This window comes from Ranitomeya variabilis, chromosome 1, assembly GCF_051348905.1.
Source record: "Ranitomeya variabilis isolate aRanVar5 chromosome 1, aRanVar5.hap1, whole genome shotgun sequence".
Classification (NCBI taxonomy): Eukaryota; Metazoa; Chordata; class Amphibia; order Anura; family Dendrobatidae; genus Ranitomeya; species Ranitomeya variabilis.
The window spans coordinates 906,861,662-906,880,735 of NC_135232.1; the positions used below are offsets into that span (position 1 = coordinate 906,861,662).

General features: G+C 42.6%; 1 protein-coding gene across 3 annotated transcripts in view; it reads left to right on the plus strand.

The window, feature by feature from the left end:
- Positions 1 to 19,074, plus strand: part of COL25A1 (collagen type XXV alpha 1 chain) — a 643,948-nt gene that overhangs the window by 384,304 nt on the left and 240,570 nt on the right. For 2 of the 3 annotated variants that reach the window (XM_077278988.1, XM_077278989.1), the window contains exon 4: positions 12,248 to 12,315. In XM_077278988.1, coding sequence (XP_077135103.1) covers positions 12,248 to 12,315 — 68 coding nt within the window. Of the gene's footprint in view, positions 1 to 12,080; positions 12,108 to 12,247; positions 12,316 to 19,074 lie in introns of all 3 variants that reach the window. The other variant, XM_077278990.1, reaches the window with a different exon arrangement.

A 19,074-nucleotide genomic window follows, 5' to 3' on the forward strand; every position in this document is an offset into this window, starting at 1 on the left:
ACAACTTAGTGCATAGTCTTATCTAAATCATCCAGTAAATAATTTCTAAAGCTCATACGCAGATGATCTTCACACCCCCTTTAAAAAGAAAGTTTGTAATCAATATCTCACTGAATACAAGAACAGTTTCCAATCTTTACATGATTGAGTTTCATGTAATATTTTTTTAACATGAAAGTAAGGCAAATAATATAATTTTCATTTCAAAATCTTCAGTTAGTCAAATTAGCTGATGCAAAATTGTGTCAACCTCATATCAAAAACTAAAACATCTGGTATTTTTGTATGACATCCATAATATTTAAGAACAGCCAAGTCTTCAAGGTATGGAATGAACAAGTTGGGCAACATATTGCAACATTTATCTTTTTCCATTCTTCTAGAACAACATTTTTTGAGCCTGGATGCTGGATGGAGAGTGATGCTCAACTTGTCTCTTCAGAATTCCCCAAAGGTGTTTCAGTTGGGCTCAGATCAGGAGACATACTTGGCCACTGAATCACTTTCACCCTGTCCTTCAGAAATTCAACAGATGTGTGTTTTTCATCATTGTTGTGTTGGAAAAATACACGTCTCCTAAGGGCATGGAGTGATGGCAGCATCTTCATCTGTGAATACCATGAATGAAATATAGCTGCCTGATGCCAGCAGCTCTCATGCAGACCTCCATGTTTCAGTGTATGCACCATGCATTACGAAAAACGAACAGTACACGGTTAGTGTTGAGCATTCCGATACCGCAAGTATCGGGTATCGGCCGATACTTGCGGGTATCGGAATTCCGATACCGAGATCCGATACTTTTGTGGTATCGGAAATCGGTATCGGGATTAATATCAATGTGTAAAATAAAGAATTAAAATAAAAAATAGGGATATACTCACCTCTCCGGTGGCTCCTGGACTTTACTGCCGTAACCGGGAGCCGTTGTACCTAAGAATGTGCGCTTGAAGGGCCTTAGATGAGGTCACTGCGCTCTGATTGGTCCGTAGCGGTCGCGTGACCGCTACGCGACCAATCACAAAGCAGTGACGTCACCTAAGGTCTTTCAAGCGCTTGAAATACCTTAGAAGATGTCACTGCTTTGTGATTGGTCGCGTAGCGGTCACGCGACCGCTATGCGACCAATCAGAAGCTGCGGACGTCTTCTAAGGTATTTCAAGCGCTTGAAAGACCTTAGGTGACGTCACTGCTTTGTGATTGGTCGCGTAGCGGTCACGCGACCGCTACGGACCAATCAGAGTGCAGTGACCTCATCTAAGGCCCTTCAAGCACGCATTCTTAGGTACAACGGCTCCCGGTTACGGCGGTAAAGTCCAGGCTGCGTCGGAGAGGTGAGTATATCCCTATTTTTTATTTTAATTCTTTCTTTTACACATTGATATGGATCCCAGGGCCTGAATGAGAGTTTCCTCTCCTTCAGACCCTGGGAACCATACAGGATACCGTCCGATACTTGGTGTCCCATTGACTTGTATGGGTATCGGTATCGGATTAGATGCGATACTTTGCCGGTATCGGCCGATACTTTCCGATACCGATACTTTCAAGTATCGGACGGTATCGCTCAACACTATACACGGTACTTTCAGTGAAACATGATGGTGGCAGTGTTCTTATGTGCGGATGCATGAGAACTGCTTGTGTCGGAGAGCAACATATCATTGATGATACGAACAAGGTAAAAGTAATTTAAGCATGTCTCCTGATCTAATTCCAACCAAAACCCTATAGGGAGTTCCAAAGAGAATAAAGTCCTAACCTTATTATGATATCGGTGAAAAAATGTTCTACAAAACTCAGTCTTGCCAAACTTTTGAAATTGCTCTTGTATTCAGTGTGATATTAATTAAAATCTTACTTTTCAAAGTGGCTGTACTGATTTGTACTTAGCACTGTACATATCCTCATGAATGATGTCTAATCTGGCAGTTACTGTATACTCCCAACTATCGATCCCATGCAAATGCTTGTCCGGTTAGAAGATTTTGATGACATATCCCTATTACATGTCATCAATATCAGATCATTGGGGTCTAACAACCAGTATCCCCACTGATCAGCTGTTAGTTTCTCTGGGGGAAGTCAGATGTAAATACATGGAATAGAGATTCTATGAATAGGTCATCAACATGTAGTGACCTCATAACCACTGTAATGCATTTTTATGAATGTAGAAGGTGGAGGCAAGGACAGACAGAAGGTAGCAATACAAGGCTGTGGCTATAGACAATATAGGGTTTATTTGTAGCTTGCAATCACACAAGACATTATAAGGATCCTTTTATACAATGTTAGGTCCCCTTCACATGTCTGTTTTTCATGTACCTATGCTTTTCATTTTATAAGGACCACAAATATGGACACACGCACACCCATTGTTTTTAATGGTGGTGTGCATTTCACACAGCAGACATATCAGTTTTGTACGCACACCAAGGACAAAATGCCTGGGAATGGGCCATAAATATTACCCTTCCTCCCAGGCTACCAACATCAGCGCTCAGCCACCCCAGAAATGGCGCATCCATAAGATGTGCCAAATCTGGGACTTAGCCTCGCTCTACTCACTCGCCCTGTGGCAGTGGCAAGTGAGGTAGTATTAATGGGGTTGATGTCACCTTTGTATTGTCAGCCAACATGAAGCCAAGGGGTTAGTAATGAAGAGGCGTCTATAACACCCCCCCATTACTAACCCATAGTAAGTTTTGAAATAAACACACAGCAAGAATGAAATCCTTTATTTTAAATAAAACTCAATGCCCTCTTTTACACATTTACTAACAAAGCAACAAAGTTATACTCACCTTTACTCCTATAATCCATCGAAGCCCATGTCCCCTGTAAAAGACCAAAAATAATAAACAGCGTTCCTCACCTGTCTGAAGATAATCTGTGCTGTCCCATGTCGTAATCCATCTCTGCTAAATCTAGATTTCAAGTTGCACGGGGTGGCATGATGTGATGGTTCAGGCTGAAATCCAGGAAACAATGAGTTGCTGAGAGCACAGCTTCAGTGACAAGTGATAACGTCATAGAGTTTACCGCCGGTCACTGAAGCTGCAGTTCCCATGGGCACCTCCTTGTGAGTGGCCCAATGAACTGCGGTGACCTCAATGAAATAACTGCTAGCACACAGAGAATTCTATAGAAAAATGTTTGTTGTTTGCAGGTCAAGGGGGACCTGTTAGGTTCCCAATAAAATAATATGAGAGCAACCCTTTGAGGCCCTTTTAATTGCCAGTAGGTGGATTCAAACTGCATGAGGTCAAGTGATATTTTATATTATCATTCAGTCCCCATGCATAAAAGAATGAGCTTACAAATGAGATTTTACTAGCTATTAAGTTGGTAGTTAGCTTGTTGTTGATTGTTGCCATCTTACCACAGGCCTATAATTGTGAATAATCATTTTGTTAGGGATGGGAGCAGACCCTTGGATGTTCAGGTCCGTCAAGATCAGCTGAACTTTATAAAAAGGTCAGTTCGGGTACCACAATTGTACCCAAACTTGATCCCGAACCCGAACCCCATTCAAGGAAATGGGGGGCCCAAACATCCAGCAGTTCCCACGCTGTCTTCTGTGTGACAGCGTGGGAAACATCGGCTCTGACGGGCAGTAACCTTACTGAAGTCATTGATGGTCAATGAAATCTAATTATAACCTAGAGAAGTAAGATAGAGAAAAGTATAAAGTGAAAAAGAAAGAGAAAAGAGAGAAGAAAAAAAAAAAGGGGGAGGGAGGGGGAGGAAGGGTGTGTGTGGGGGGAGGAAAATAGGGAGGAGGGGTTAGAGGACGGGGAATATGAGTCTGGAATCCGGTCCAGATGAACTTGGTTGTATGGTTTCGTGGCATTACATTATTTGTCTCTTTTTCGAAAAAATTAATATATCAAGGCTTCAACGGTCCTGATTAAGTTAACTAGCAAGCCAATTATTCAGCTGTCCAGTCTCTCTAAAGATAATCCAGGGAGACCAAGTATTTAATACTTTATCCAAGGTTCCAGTATCCTGACCAATCAGTTGCTCCATTCTAAAAATATGATTGAGCTCTGTAACAAACTCGACACGTGAGGGATATTTTGATTGCTTCCAATAACGGGGGATCAGATTACGCGCTGCCGTTAGGAAGTGCCGCAACAGACTCCTCTTGAATCTGGCGATGGAGAGGTTACATATAGATAGTAAGGCCAGTTCCATTGTAGGTTGTAGTTTGTGGAAAGTAATTTTATTGTGAAGCTCAAAAACCCCTTCCCAGAAGCTGTGAATGGGCGGACAGAACCACCAGATGTGCGAGTAGGTTCCCCTATCTCCCCAACACCTCCAGCAAATATAGGAGTGGTGGGGAACATAATATGAATACTTGATGGGCATCTGTACCACCTAGATAAAAGCCTATAACTTCTTTCCTGATAGTCCGAGCACAATGAAGATCTAAAAGTGAAGAGGAGGCTTTTGCAACGGTCTTCCAGTGTTAGTGGCTTACCTAATTCACTTTCCCATTTGGAGAAAAATATATTGAAGTCAGTTAAGGTTAATTGGTGGCCCAGGAACATTCTATATAATACTGATACTGTGTGAGGCAAAGGGTCTCCACCCAGGCACGCAGACTCAAAGGGGGTAAGCTGTCTATAGATGTCAGCTCGTTCAGACAGTTTAGTGAGGTAGCTTTTAATTTGTTTATGAAGGAACCAGGAGCCCTGTGGGGGTTCAGCTCCAGCGTAAATCGCCTGTAGGGATTTTATCGAGGTCTGGTCTGTGTAGTCGTAGGCTATTGGATAGTTGTCTTTATGTTTGTGTAAAAAATTGGTCTTATCAAGACCCGCTGGTAAGTTTGGGTTGTCAGAGAGTGGAGTCAGGGGTCCTGGTACAGAAGAAGTGTTAAATTTATGATTACCATATTTAATAAATAATATGAGATTTCTCGTGATAAAGGGTAGATCATTTCGTTGGGTGTGTGTGGATCCCTCCCTCCAAATCCGAGCTATGGGGTTATGATCCGAAAGCCTCATCTCCAAACCAACCCATTTTTTATTGAGTTTGTGGTGAAATAGATCCAGAACACAGGTTCCAAGGAATGCACTTTTCTAGAGTGAAAAGTCTGGGAGACCCAACCCCCCGGTTTGTTTAGTTCTGCTCAGGAGATGATATGCCAAGCGCGGACGCCCTCCTGACCAAATGAATCTTGTTATTGCTGTCTTAAGTCTGGAGAAAAAGGATGCTGGTAGAAACAGAGGAATGGTCTGGAAGAAGTAAAGAAGGCGTGGTAATAAGTCAATTTTAATAGCGTTAATTCTTCCCAGCCATGATAGATTCAGTTTGTTCCATCTCTCCAGGTCAAGTTCTGCCCTGTTCAGGGTTATTTTATAATTGGCATCATATAATTGTTGTGATCTAGCAGTCAATCTTATGCCCAAATAGGCCAGGGAGTCAGACCGCCATCTAAATGGAAAGGAAGAGCTTAACTGTGAGACTAAAGCGGATGGCAGTGAAACGTTTAGCATTTCGGACTTATGCGTATTAATTTTAAAATTACTTAGTGCGCCAAAACTGTGTAATTCTGATAAGATATTAGGCAAACTAGTAATGGGGGAGGTAACATACATAAGTACATCGTCCGCAAATAATGCTAGTTTATGCTCTTCTGATTGGATTCGTATGCCTGCTATAGATGGGTTGTTACGAATGGCTATTGCTAAGTGTTCCATAGTTAGTATGTATAGCAGGGGGGACAGGGGACATCCCTGCCTTGTGACGTTTTGTATATGGAAGGGGTCCGACAGCGAGCCATTCACCTTTACCCGAGCAGAAGGAAATTCGTAAAGGGCCCTAATACTCCACAACGCCCTTCTCTGTAAGCCAATTCCCTCCAAAGTTTAATACATGAAATCCCATCCCACTCTATCGAAAGCTTTTTCTGCATCAATCGATAGGATACATAATGGGTCACCTCTTCGGTTTGCATTATCGATCAGGGAAATGGATCTGATAGTATTATCTCTTGCCTCCCTTCCTGGAACAAAACCCACCTGGTCTTGATTAATTAGGCAGGGCAAGAGGCTACTAAGTCTCTTTGAGATCATTTTAGCATAAATGTTCACATCTACGTTTATGAGGGAGATAGGGCGGTAATTGCTACAGAGGGATGGATCTTTTCCCGGTTTTGGTATGACTGTGATATGGGCGGTTAGGGCCTGTGGAGAAAAGGAACCCCCTGAGGAAACAAAGTTGCATGTTGTGAGAAATGGAGGGCCTAATAGGTCTAAGAACTGTTTGTAGAAAGCTGCTGTGTACCCGTCTGGACCCGGGCTTTTGCCCATTTTTAGGTCTCCGACCACGGACCTAAAGAAAAATCATTTTCTAGATCAGCCAAAGTCTCCTCGGAGATCGTGGGTAGTTTATTTTGCTGAATATAGGATTTGATTTTCCCCTGCAAGGCATGAGTGGGGAGGTCCCTATATTGGCCATTTATATTATAAAGGGACTTATAGTAATCATAGAAACTGGACAGGATGTCTTTGGAGCTATGGACTTTTTTGCCCTTGGCGTTTTTAATGTGTAGGATATACGTCATGAGCGAGTATACTAGTTGCTCGGGTTTTCTCAAGCATGCTCGGCAGTTGCGTAGCTACCGGGGGGGCAGAGGGGGTGGTCGCCCCGGGCCCGGTGCTCTGAGGGGGCCCACCTGGAGCTACGCTACTGTAACTGTATCGGCGAGCGGCAGAGCAGGGAGAATCGATCTCCCTGCTCTGCCGCTATGGGGCCCTTGAGCAGGCGGGGGGCCCGGTGCCAGCAGTGGCCCCCCGCCATCATTGGAAGATCAGCTGTACTGGCATTTAGCCGATACAGCTGATCGCAATGATGGGAGAAGGAGCGCTGTGCTACTTCTCCCATCATCCCCCTGTCAGTGCCGGCGTCTGACGTTGCCGACACTGACAGCGGGCACGATGACGTCACTGCTCGGAGCCCGCTGTCAGGAGATCAGCGGGAGCAGCGCAGGAACCAGGAAGAAGAGGTGAGTATTTATTTATTTTTTAATGGGTGCTGCCTTATTACAGGGTCTGACTATGGGGGGGCTGCCTTGTTACAGGGTCTGACTATGGGGGCTGCCTTATTACAGGGTCTGACTATGGGGGGCTGCCTTATTACAGGGTCTGCCTATAGGGGTGCTGCCTCATTACAGGGTCTGACTATGGGGGTGCTGCCTTATTACAGTGTCTGCCTATAGGGGTGCTGCCTTATTACAGGGTCTAACTATGGGGGTGCTGCCTTATTACAGGGTCTGCTCTGCCTATAGGAGTGCTGCCTTATTACAGGGTCTGACTGTGGGGGGTTGCCTTATTACAGGGTCTGACTGTGGGGGCTGCCTTATTACAGCATCTGACTATGGGGTTGCTGCCTTATTACAGGGTCTGCCTATGGGGGGCTGCCTTATTACAGGGTCTGCCTATGGGGGCTGCCTTTTTACAGGGTCTGACTATGGGGCTGCCTTATTACAGGGTCTGACTATGGGGGCTGCCTTATTACAGGGTCTGCCTATAGGGGTGCTGCCTCATTACAGGGTCTGACTATGGGGGTGCTGCCTTATTACAGGGTATGACTATGGGGGGCTGCCTTATTACAGGGTCTGACTGTTGGGGCTGCCTTATTACAGGGTCTGGCTATGGGGTTGCTGCCTTATTACAGGGTCTGATTATGGGGTTGCTGCCTTATTACAGGGTCTGATTATGGGGTTGCTGCCTTATTACAGGGTCTGACTATGGGGGGCTGCCTTATTACAGGGTCTGACTATAGGGATGCGGCCTTATTACAGGGTCTGACTATGGGGGTGTTGCCTTATTACAGGGTCTGCCTATAGGGGTGCGGCCTTATTGCAGGGTCTGACTATGGGGGTGCTGCCTTATTACAGGGTCTGCCTATGGGGGTGCTGCCTCATTACAGGGTCTGACTATGGGGGTGCTGCCTCATTACAGGGTCTGACTATGGGGGTGCTGCCTTATTACAGGGTCTGCCTATAGGGGTGCTGCCTTATTACAGGGTCTGCCTATGGGGGGCTGCCTTATTACAGGGTCTGCCTATGGGGGCTGCCTTATTACAGGGTCTGACTATGGGGCTGCCTTATTACAGGGTCTGACTATGGGGGGCTGCCTTATTACAGGGTCTGCCTATAGGGGTGCTGCCTCATTACAGGGTCTGACTATGGGGGTGCTGCCTTATTACAGGGTCTGACTATGGGGGGCTGCCTTATTTCAGGGTCTGACTGTTGGGGCTGCCTTATTACAGGGTCTGACTATGGGGTTGCTGCCTTATTACAGGGTCTGACTATGGGGTGCTGCCTTATTACAGGGTCTGTCCATAGGGGTGCTGCCTTATTACAGGGTCTGACTATAGGGGTGCGGCCTTATTACAGGGTCTGACTATGGGGGTGTTGCCTTATTACAGGGTCTGCCTATAGGGGTGCGGCCTTAATACAGGGTCTGACTATGGGGTTGCTGCCTTATTACAGGGTCTGACTATGGGGGTGCTGCCTTATTACAGGGTCTGTCCATAGGGGTGCTGCCTTATTACAGGGTCTGACTATAGGGGTGCGGCCTTATTACAGGGTCTGACTATGGGGGTGTTGCCTTATTACAGGGTCTGCCTATAGGGGTGCGGCCTTATTACACGGTCTGACTATGGGGGTGCTGCCTCATTACAGGGTCTGACTATGGGGGTGCTGCCTCATTACAGGGTCTGACTATGGGGGTGCTGCCTTATTACAGGGTCTGCCTATGGGGGTGCTGCCTCATTACAGGGTCTGACTATGGGGGTGCTGCCTCATTACAGGGTCTGACTATGGGGGTGCTGCCTTATTACAGGGTCTGCCCATAGGGGTGCTGCCTTATTACAGGGTCTGCCTGTAGGGGTGCTGCCTTATTACAGGGTCTGACTATGGGAGTGCTGCCTTATTACGGGGTCTGCCTATAAGGTGCTGCCTTATTACAGGGTCTGACTATAGGGGTGCTGCCTTATTACAGCTTATGCCTATGGGGGCTGCCGTATGCTATAGAGTCTGCCTATGGGGAGTGCATTATACTATATTGTGATCTATTTGGTGCATTATGCTACTGTATATGGAGGCTATCTAGGGGCCATCATACAGTATGGAGATTACAGTGTGGGGGTCATTATACATTGTTGGAGCCATCAAACAGTTTGGGGGCTAATAAGGGGTCAGTATACTGTGTATAAGAGAGCATCATGCTGTGTATAGGGGAGCTGTACAGGGGGAGACTCAGGACTTTATTAAATGTAAAGTGGGAACTTATTGTCATAGGGAAACTCAGGTAACTGTGGCTATCAAAGGGGCACACAGGGCATTATTACTTTCTAGTGGCAAAATATGGGCACTGTTTTCTTGGGCACTTGCAACCGGCATTACTATATTATAGAGGGTTGCTTTAGAATTTAGAGGGCACATAGAACCACACAGCAGGTGCAGTAATAGGGACACATATGGCAGCAGCGGCTCAGTATTGGGGTATCAGGTGCAGTAATAGGGTCACATACGGCAGCAGCAGCTCAGTATTGGGGTATCGGGGGAATTAATAGGGACACATACAGCAACAGCGGCTCAGTATTGGGGTATCAGGTGCAGTAATAGGGACACATATGGCAGCAGCGGCTCAGCATTGGGGTATCAGGTGCAGTAATAGGAACACATACGGCAGCAGCTGCTCAGTATTGGGGTATCCGGGGCAGTAATAGGGTCACATATGGCAGCAGCGGCTCAGTATTGGGGTATCAGCAGGATGAGGAGTTTGTGCAGGTTGGGAATAGATGGTGATGGGGCTGGAATATGAGAAGTGAAATGTGTCTTTGTTGTATTCTCTGCAGGTGAGTCGTTGCTGGAAAAAGTTGTCATGTCGGTCTGGGCCAGATGGAAAAGACGGGAAAAATGAACGATTCCATCAGAAAGAACGTCAGCGGTAAGATATTATCTGTAACTGTGCTGTGATCTGTTATATGTTCCATAAGACTTATCTACCACTGACCATATGGCGGTAATATCCATATTGGTCTTTATATAGAGATTATCTTCAGTAACAGCGTGGTCATCTGCTGAGGTTCTCCTCCAGTATTAGGGCGCATCACCGAGTTGTAATCAAGATTACCTGGTTAGGGGCCCACTCAGAAGCTTCGCCCCCCTTGACCAAAACCCTAGCTACGCCTCTGATGCTCGGCTGATCTCCGAGTATTTGTGAGTGCTCGGAGATTTACTAGACAGCTTGATTACATGTGGGGATTCCCTAGCAACCAGGCAACCCCTGCATGTACTAAGGCTGGCTAGCAGCTGTAAATCATGCGGCTGTGTCAACAGAAACGAAATCTCCGAGAAGTCACAAATACTCGGAGACCACCCGAGCATGCTCGGGAATATCCGAGCAACGAGTATACTCGCTCATCACTAATCATGATCTCAGGGTGCCGATGGGGATAATGATGGAGAAGCCACACTCTTTTAAACATTTATATGATATAGTCATTATTGACAGCAGCATCTAAGGGGTTAAACAGATATGGACGGTGCTAATGCTGATCGTGGCTGATGCAGCAAGTTGTCAACTATAGTAAACAGCCAACAGCTGCTGGATTGTTACCTGTATGGGGATGATATTCTCTTATATCAGTGTGTTCAGGCAGCCATGCTAAGCGGTCACATTACTGATGTCACCGCTCAGCACTGCATCCGGATGTAGCAGAGTCAGAGATCATCATCGGATGTGGGATGGATTTACGGCAGACCCATTTGGATTATTTTATTTTTTAAAGGTAATAAATGGGTAAAAGAAGTCGAGGAGTGATTTTTCCAATTAAAAGACTTTTCTGTGTGTGTGTTTATTGCTTTTGCCAACCGGGTTAGTAATGTGGTGTCTTATAGACGCCTCTCCATTACTAACCCCTGGGCTTGATGTCTGTGAACATTACACAGCTAATATCAACCCCAAAATATTACCCCGCTTGCCAATGCTCCAGGACAAGCAGGAAGAGCCAGGCAAAGCACCAGAATTGGCACAACTAATGGATGTGCTTTTGGGGTGTCTGCAGGCTGCTATTTTTAAGTTGGGGAGGGCCAAATATCCATTGACTTTAACAGTCTGAGATACCAGCCCAAACTGGTCTGCTTTACCTTGGCTGGCTATCAAAAATAGGGGAGACCCGCTCTGTTTTGTTTTATTTTGTATTTAAATATTTAAAAAACACGGCATTGTGGCCTCTTTATTTATGATAACCAGCCAAAATAAAGCAGACAGCTTAAGGCTGCAGACCGCAGCTCTATGCTTTACCTGTGCTTGTTATCAAAAATAGAGGGGACCCAACTTCTTTTTATATTTAATTATTTTTTTGTAACATGCTGCACCAGCCAATCACAAGTTGTGATGAGGCCAGAAGTGCCCACATTGGAAAAGCTTGTTGATTGGCTGCACTGCAGCCTTTGAACAAGCTTTATTCGGGCTGCAGAACTAGAACTAGACACTAGGTCCCCGGTATGGACCCCAAACTTTAGCATTCTGGTTTGCCCATCACTACATTTGGTTAATTAGCAACTTGTGTAAGATAGTTGGATTTCTGTCTCATCAGAGCGTTGTGGAGCTAGTGCCCAGGAATTGCTTATGGGTTGTGCGGAGCTTTTCCTCAATCTTGAGTCTGCCTAACTGACATATGGCCAAAAAAAAAGATTAGATAGTTCATTAAAGGGAAAATGCACTTCAAAGAATAATATATCCATCTATGCTTATCTAGACAATAAATATCATCAACTCATTCTGATAATAGCTTGATATATTTGCGGGAATCGATGCAATTCTGATAACATTGAGACTACCGGGAATGGAGGCATAGTTAGAAGTGATTATGTGCTTTATTATGACATATATGTGTATGACTTACAAACCATGAACATTTATACTAATGCTTGGAATATATTGGTTATATTATTTTTTGTTATTAATATAGGTATATAATATTAATGGCTGTTGCTAAAGGTATTTAAGAAATGCAAATCCTTAAGAAAATACAAGTTTTGTTTTGTTTTTCAGGGTCCTTCTGGTCCAAAGGGTGACAAGGTCAGTAGTAAATAATTAAATGTGTATATTTTATAAGTGGAATGGCAAATCCATGCTGATGTTCAACTGGAGCATAATAATGCATAATAAGATCTGTGACATACAACCAGCATTTGTGAGAGAGTCACAGGGTAGCACAGAGTCCTTGTTAAAACTATCATCTCATCTTTCCCCTTTGCAGGGAGATCAAGGTGATCAGGGCCCTCGGGTAAGCACTTTCAAAAAAATGTTGCACTTCTAAACACGTTAGTTAAAATTCTAGCTAAAGCTAGAACTAACACAGTAGCCCCACTGTGTATCTATGTCTAATAACCGCATCATCGCTGCATGCTCCAGTCACTACCTCAGCAAAGTCAGTGTATTGTACATCTGTTGTGCACATAACCAAATAATACTTCTAGTACCAATTACCCAGCAGAACCCTTGTAAAACTGGAATGATGATAGATCCATCCTGGTTTAATACAAAGGACAATTGAAATGACATGTTAGGACATAGAACTTGATTTGTAGTTCCACAGAAGGCAATAGTGGCATAAAAACTTTACAAATATAGTTTAGCTCAAAAAAAGGCCTCAAATTATAAATTACAGTCTGCCTAATTATATTATGGTTCTTAGAAGGGTTGTCCCAGAAACAAAGTACATTTTAATCAATAAATCTTGGATTAATAATAATTTTCATAATTGGATGTGTTAAAAAAATGTTCCTGTGCTGAGATAATCTTATAAACGTTCCCCTAGTGTTTTCTGTGTAATGGTCGTGTCTGATCGTGCAGGGACATGGTCTGATCATACCACATTTCCTGGGAAAGGAAGAAAGCAAAAGAGAGTATACAAACAGGACAGGATGTGATTACAGCTACTTTATGTAAGGCAAAACATTTTCCTGCCTGTTTAAAAATTGTTTTACCTCTCAGAAAGTAGTAGCTGTGATTCCATACTGTCCTTTCTGTATACTTTTTTGCATCCTCCCCTGCCCAGGAGCTGTGGTATCAGACCATGTTCCTGTATGGTCACACACAGCCATTACATAGTACACAGCAGGGGAACATTTGTAAGGTTATCTCAGCACAAGAACATTTTACACACCCAATTGTAAAACTTAGTTTTATTCCCAGATCTGTTAGTTAAAATGAACTTTGTTCATGGGAAAACTCATTTAAGTATTAAATGTTAGAATTTGCTAGTTCCTTCACCTATCATATGTGGTGCTTGAGAGAACATAGAAACTGATCAGCAATGTGGATAGGCAGATCATTGAATGTATATGGGGTCATCCCAACACCACACCGAGGTTAAGTTGTTCAAAGGAAAGATAAAGCATGTTGAATTTTGCTGAGCTATTTATTCTCTTTAGACATAAGCAGCATCTTGTTCCCATCATGTAAAATATATGTACGCTCAGCCAAACCGAGCATTCATAAGTATACAGGGGTCAAGAGGGATACATGTTGGCCGCAGGGTGTATAGGCAACAATTAAAAAAGACTATCAATAGGAATATTTCATTTTTTCCCCTAAAGGGAACGTGCCAGTAGGTAGTGCAGGATAGAGTAGTTAGTTGCCTAACACAGCATCATCTGCTGCACCTCTGCTTCGAAACTTGGCTTTGATATGCAAATTTTATATTTCCACCAAAGCATTTGCAGTCACTTCTCCCTGTGGGCACCACCCTTGCTTCTTGACAGAGACTCTGCGCAAAATGTCTCCTCTGCAAACTATTCTCAGACAAGAAGTTGGGGCATTGCCCAAAGGGAAAAGCCAAGAGGAGCCACAGACTGCAAAAACACCAATAGACCAACCTGCATTTATTTGTGTGTCAATAAAAGCCGCCTTTCATCACAACGGTGCAGCAGATATTGCGCAGAGGTAGTGATACTGTCATGTCCTCTTTAATAGTTTTGCATCAGCCTTCAGTTCTAATAGTACATTGTGCAGGGTAGTGTTATAGTGCGCTTACAAATTCCACTTTAACTATGTGTCCTGTTTGTATACTAACTACCGTATGTAATACTATCGTGGCTGTATATACATTGCCGTTATGCAGCTTTATTTATACCATGAGCGGTGCAGAAGTGGACATTTAATAACCAGGTGAAATAATTCAATAACTCAATGCAGCGTGTACTGTGTAGAGCATAAATCATACAGTCGTCTCCCAGCTATAGGGTTATTTTCTCATAGCTGGCGGTGAGGATCATCAACCATTGATGTAGACCTGATACAATATAGTCGCATATAGACAGGGACATAATTAAATGTTTGTGGCTTTGTAATTATGTCAGAGTATTTGCATTTCAGCAGGACGTTCCTGATCTATCACCCTATCTCCTAGACAAATGTAATGGAGAGCAATTAAGTATGACAAGTTCTATAAACGGTGATGCAATATTATGGAGGATGAGCACCTTAATTACAATGAAAAGAAAGAGAAAAGATCCATGCCCTCAAAACTGTGTGTTTTATATCCATGGCAAGTGCACCCCAATGGTATAAATAATATATGTGATGTCATGCGGTGTAATAGGGATTTTGTTATTCATGCTGAGACGGCAACTGCGAGTAATCCTCTCATTAGACGCAATCTCAGCACTGATATTAAAATCCAGATTTCACCGTGTGTGTATTGTAATTGGTGTTTGTACACCATGTGTGTTAGATGTGTATATATTCCCAGAATAAATCCTTTTATAACTCCCATTTCGATTTTATATGTATTGGCTTTCCAGTTACCTGGACGAATAAATAAGAGTTATAACCTCTCTCTTGTTTTACAATGCACGGCATGACATTTTACACGGTCATAGACAATTTTCTTCTGCATTAAATATAAAAATCCCTGCTCATTAAATCCTGTTAGTGTAAAAACATAACAACGATATATACAATCATTGAAAATAGAAATGCTGAATATAAGAGTATAACAGTTATATACAATATAGTTAAATACGGTGCATGGTTAAAATTCAGGATCATGTAAAACTATGATAAAATACATAGTGATGTTAATCTATAGCCAAAATGGTTTTAATAAATAGGAGCATATCTGTTCGTAAAAAAACGGCAACAAAAAATAATCATGTATCTTTTTGCATACATTTTTACAGTCATCCTTATAATACCATATTAAGGTATAATACTGGGAAAAACTAAATGGCATTCTTGGACTGATAAATATACAGTACAGACCAAAAGTTTGGACACACCTTCTCATTTAAAGATTTTTCTGTATTTTCATGACTATGAAAATTGTACATTCACAGTGAAGGCATCAAAACTATGAATTAACACATGTGGAATTATATATTTAACAAAAAAGTCTGAAACAACTGAAATTATGTCTTATATTCTAGGTTCTTCAAAGTAGCCACCTTTCACTTTGATGACTGCTTTGCACACTCTTGCCATTCTCTTGATGAGCTTCAAGAGGTAGTCACCGAGAATGCTTTTCAATTCACAGGTGTGCCCTGTCAGGTTTAATAAGTGGGATTTCTTGCCTTATAAATGGGGTTGGGACCATCAGTTGTGTTGTGCAGAAGTCTGGTGGATACACAGCTGATAGTCCTACTGAATTGACTGTTAGAATTTGTATTATGGCAAGAAAAAAGCAGGAAAGGAAAGAAAAATGAGTGGCCATCGTTACTTTAAGAAATGAAGGTCAGTCAGTCCGAAAAATTGGGCAAACTTTGAAAGTGTCCCCAAGTGCAGTGGGAAAAACCATCAAGTGCTACAAAGAAACTGGCTCACATGAGGACCGCCCCAGGAAAGGAAGACCAAGAGTCACCTCTGCTTCTGAGGATAAGTTTATCCGAGTCACCAGCCTCAGAAATCGCAGGTTAATAGCAGCTCAGATTAGAGACCTGGTCAATGCCACACAGAGTTCTAGCAGCAGACACATTTCTACAACAACTGTCAAGAGGAGACTTTGTGCAGCAGGCCTTCATGGCAAAATAGCTGCTAGGAAACCACTGCTAAGGACAGGCAACAAGCAGAAGAGACTTGTTTGGGCTAAAGAACACAAAGAATGGACATTAGACCAGTGGAAATCTGTGCTTTGGTCTGATGAGTCCAAATTTGAGATCTTTGGTTTCAACCACCGTGTCTTTGTGCGACGCAGAAAAGGTGAACGGATGGACTCTACATGCCTGGTTCCCACCATGAAGCATGGAGGAGGAGGTGTGATGGTGTGGGGGTGCTTTGCTGGTGACATGGTTGTGGATTTATTCAAAATTGAAGGCATACTGAACCAGCATGGCTACCATAGCATCTTGCAGCGGCATGCTATTCCATCCGGTTTAGTTGGACCATCATTTATTTTTCAACAGGATAATGACCCCAAACACACCTCCAGGCTGTGTAAGGGCTATTTGACCAAGATGGAGAGTGATGTGGTGCTACGCCAGATGACCTGGCCTCCACAGTCACCTGCCTGAACCCAATCGAGATGGTTTGGGGTGAGCTGGACCTCAGAGTGAAGGCAAAAAGGCCAACAAGTGCTAAGCATCTCTGGGAACTCCTTCAAGATTGTTGGAAGACCATTTCCGGTGACTACCTCTTGAAGCTCATCAAGAGAATGCCAAGAGTGTGCAAAGCAGTCATCAAAGCAAAAGGTGGCTACTTTGAAGAACCTAGAATATAAGACATATTTTCAGTTGTTTCACACTTTTTTGTTAAGTATATAATTCCACATGTGTTAATTTATAGTTTTGATGCCTTCAGTGTGAATGCACAATTTTCATAGTCATGAAAATACAGAAAAATCTTTAAATGAGAAGGTGTGTCCAAACTTTTGATCTGTACTGTAAGTCCTATTTTATTTCTACTTACTTCAAGTCAAACTTTAACGCCATACTTATATATACAGTAGAGTTAGAAGGGCACCAAAGTACAGATACTGTATTGTGGCCATTGTAGATCCTGCAGAGGGTACAGTCTTTGAAGAACACCAAAGGTAGTCACGCCTCACTCCCTGTACTGTACTATGCCTTTTATATATAATATGTATATATTCATGCACATATTAATTTAGATAGATTGATAGTATGTTAAATAGATAGATAGACAGTCAAGGCCAAAAGTGTTGGCACATTTGAAATTGTTCCAGAAAGTGAAGTATTTCTCCCAGAACATTATTGCAATTACACCTGTTTATTTCCTTTGTTTGTTTTGGAATAACACAAAAAAGAGAAAAAATTGCAAATCAGGCACAATTTCACAAACAAAACAAAATTATTATATTATTATTATTCTGTGCTGCAACCTTTCATCAATTTTTTTCTCCCGTCAATGACCAGGGAGCTTAGCTAGAGTGCCGTTCGTTGTAAACATCTTGATTATGTTGTGCAGCGTGGACAAAGGAACATCAAGATCTCCGGAGATGGACTTGTAACCTTGAGATTGTTGACATGGTTCAACAATTTTGATTCTCAAGTACTCAGATCATTCTCTTCTCCTTTGTTTGCTCCCCATGCTTAGAATGGCAAACACAGACACACAATGCAAAGAGTACATTTCTCCACTTTTTATCTAGTTTCAGGTGTGATTTTCATATTTCCCACACCTGTTACTTGCCACTGGTGAATTTTGATGAGCATCACATGCTTGAAACAGTCGTTTACCCATGATTTTGCAAGGGTGCCAACAATTTTGTCTGGCCCAGTTTTGGGGTTTTCGTGTGAAATTATGTCCAATTTGCATTTTTTATCTGTTCTTCTGCGTTTGTCCAATACACACAAATGAAATAAACATGTGTATAACAAAACACGTGTAATTACAATAATTTTCTGATAGAAATAGTTCATTTTCCAGAACAATTTCAAGGGTGCCAACATATAGAAATATGTCCATAAATTAGGTTATATGCAATAATGAGAAAAGACACGGTAAAAGTATTGAACACATCAAGAAAGGAAGGTGTGAAAAGCCATGGAAAGTCCTGACACCAGTTGGAATCTAGTAGTAATTAAAAAGCAATCCTGCCACTTAGTGAAGAATAATATCAGTTGGTTCAACTGATGGCCTGTAAAAAGGTGTCTCTTTACCAAGATGTAACACAAAAAACAACTCATGACCTTCACAACCTTATTGTTGCAAAACATGCTGGTGGCATTGGTTACAGAAGAATTTCCAAACTACCGAAGTGTCCAATGAGGGGGCCATAATCCGGAAGTGGAAAGAACATCATTTTAACATAAACAAGCTACAACCAGGTGCTTTCTGCAAGAATTCAGAAAGAGGACTGAAAATAATTATCTAAAGAGTTTTTCAAGAGCCAAGGACCATCTGTGGAGAGCTACAGAAAGACCTGGAATCAGCAGGTGCAATTGTTTCAAAGAAAACAATAAGTAATGCACTCAACCTCCATGGCCTGTATGCATGCTTACCTAGCAAAACTCCATTGCTGAGCAGAAAGCATGTTCAAGCACATTTACAGTGTGCTCAACAACATTTAGACAATCTTATGAGATACTGGGAAAATATAGTCTGGTCAAATGAGACCAAAATGTAACTTTTTATATACCATATACACACCATGTTTGGAAGCTAAAAGGCACTGCATATAACCATAGAAACACCATAGCAACAGTGAAGTTTAGAGATGGAAACATCATGGTGTGGGGCTGTTTTTCAGCATACGGCACTGGTAAACTTCATATAATTAAAGGAAGGATAAATGGACAAATGTAGCTAGACATTTTGAAAAAAATCTGCCATCTACCAGGATGATGAAGATGAAACGAGGGTGGACATTTCCGCAAGGCAATGATCCCAACCACACTCCCAAGGAAATTCTCAATTGGTTTTAGAGAAAGAAAATAAAGCTTCTAGATTGTCCCAACCAATCACCTTACCTGAATTCAATATTAAATTTATGTAAGGAACATACAGGAGGCGTCTTGAAGTTGTCATCACCAATAAAGGCTTTTGTATGAAGTATTAAATACATTTCAGTAAGTTTGTTCAATAC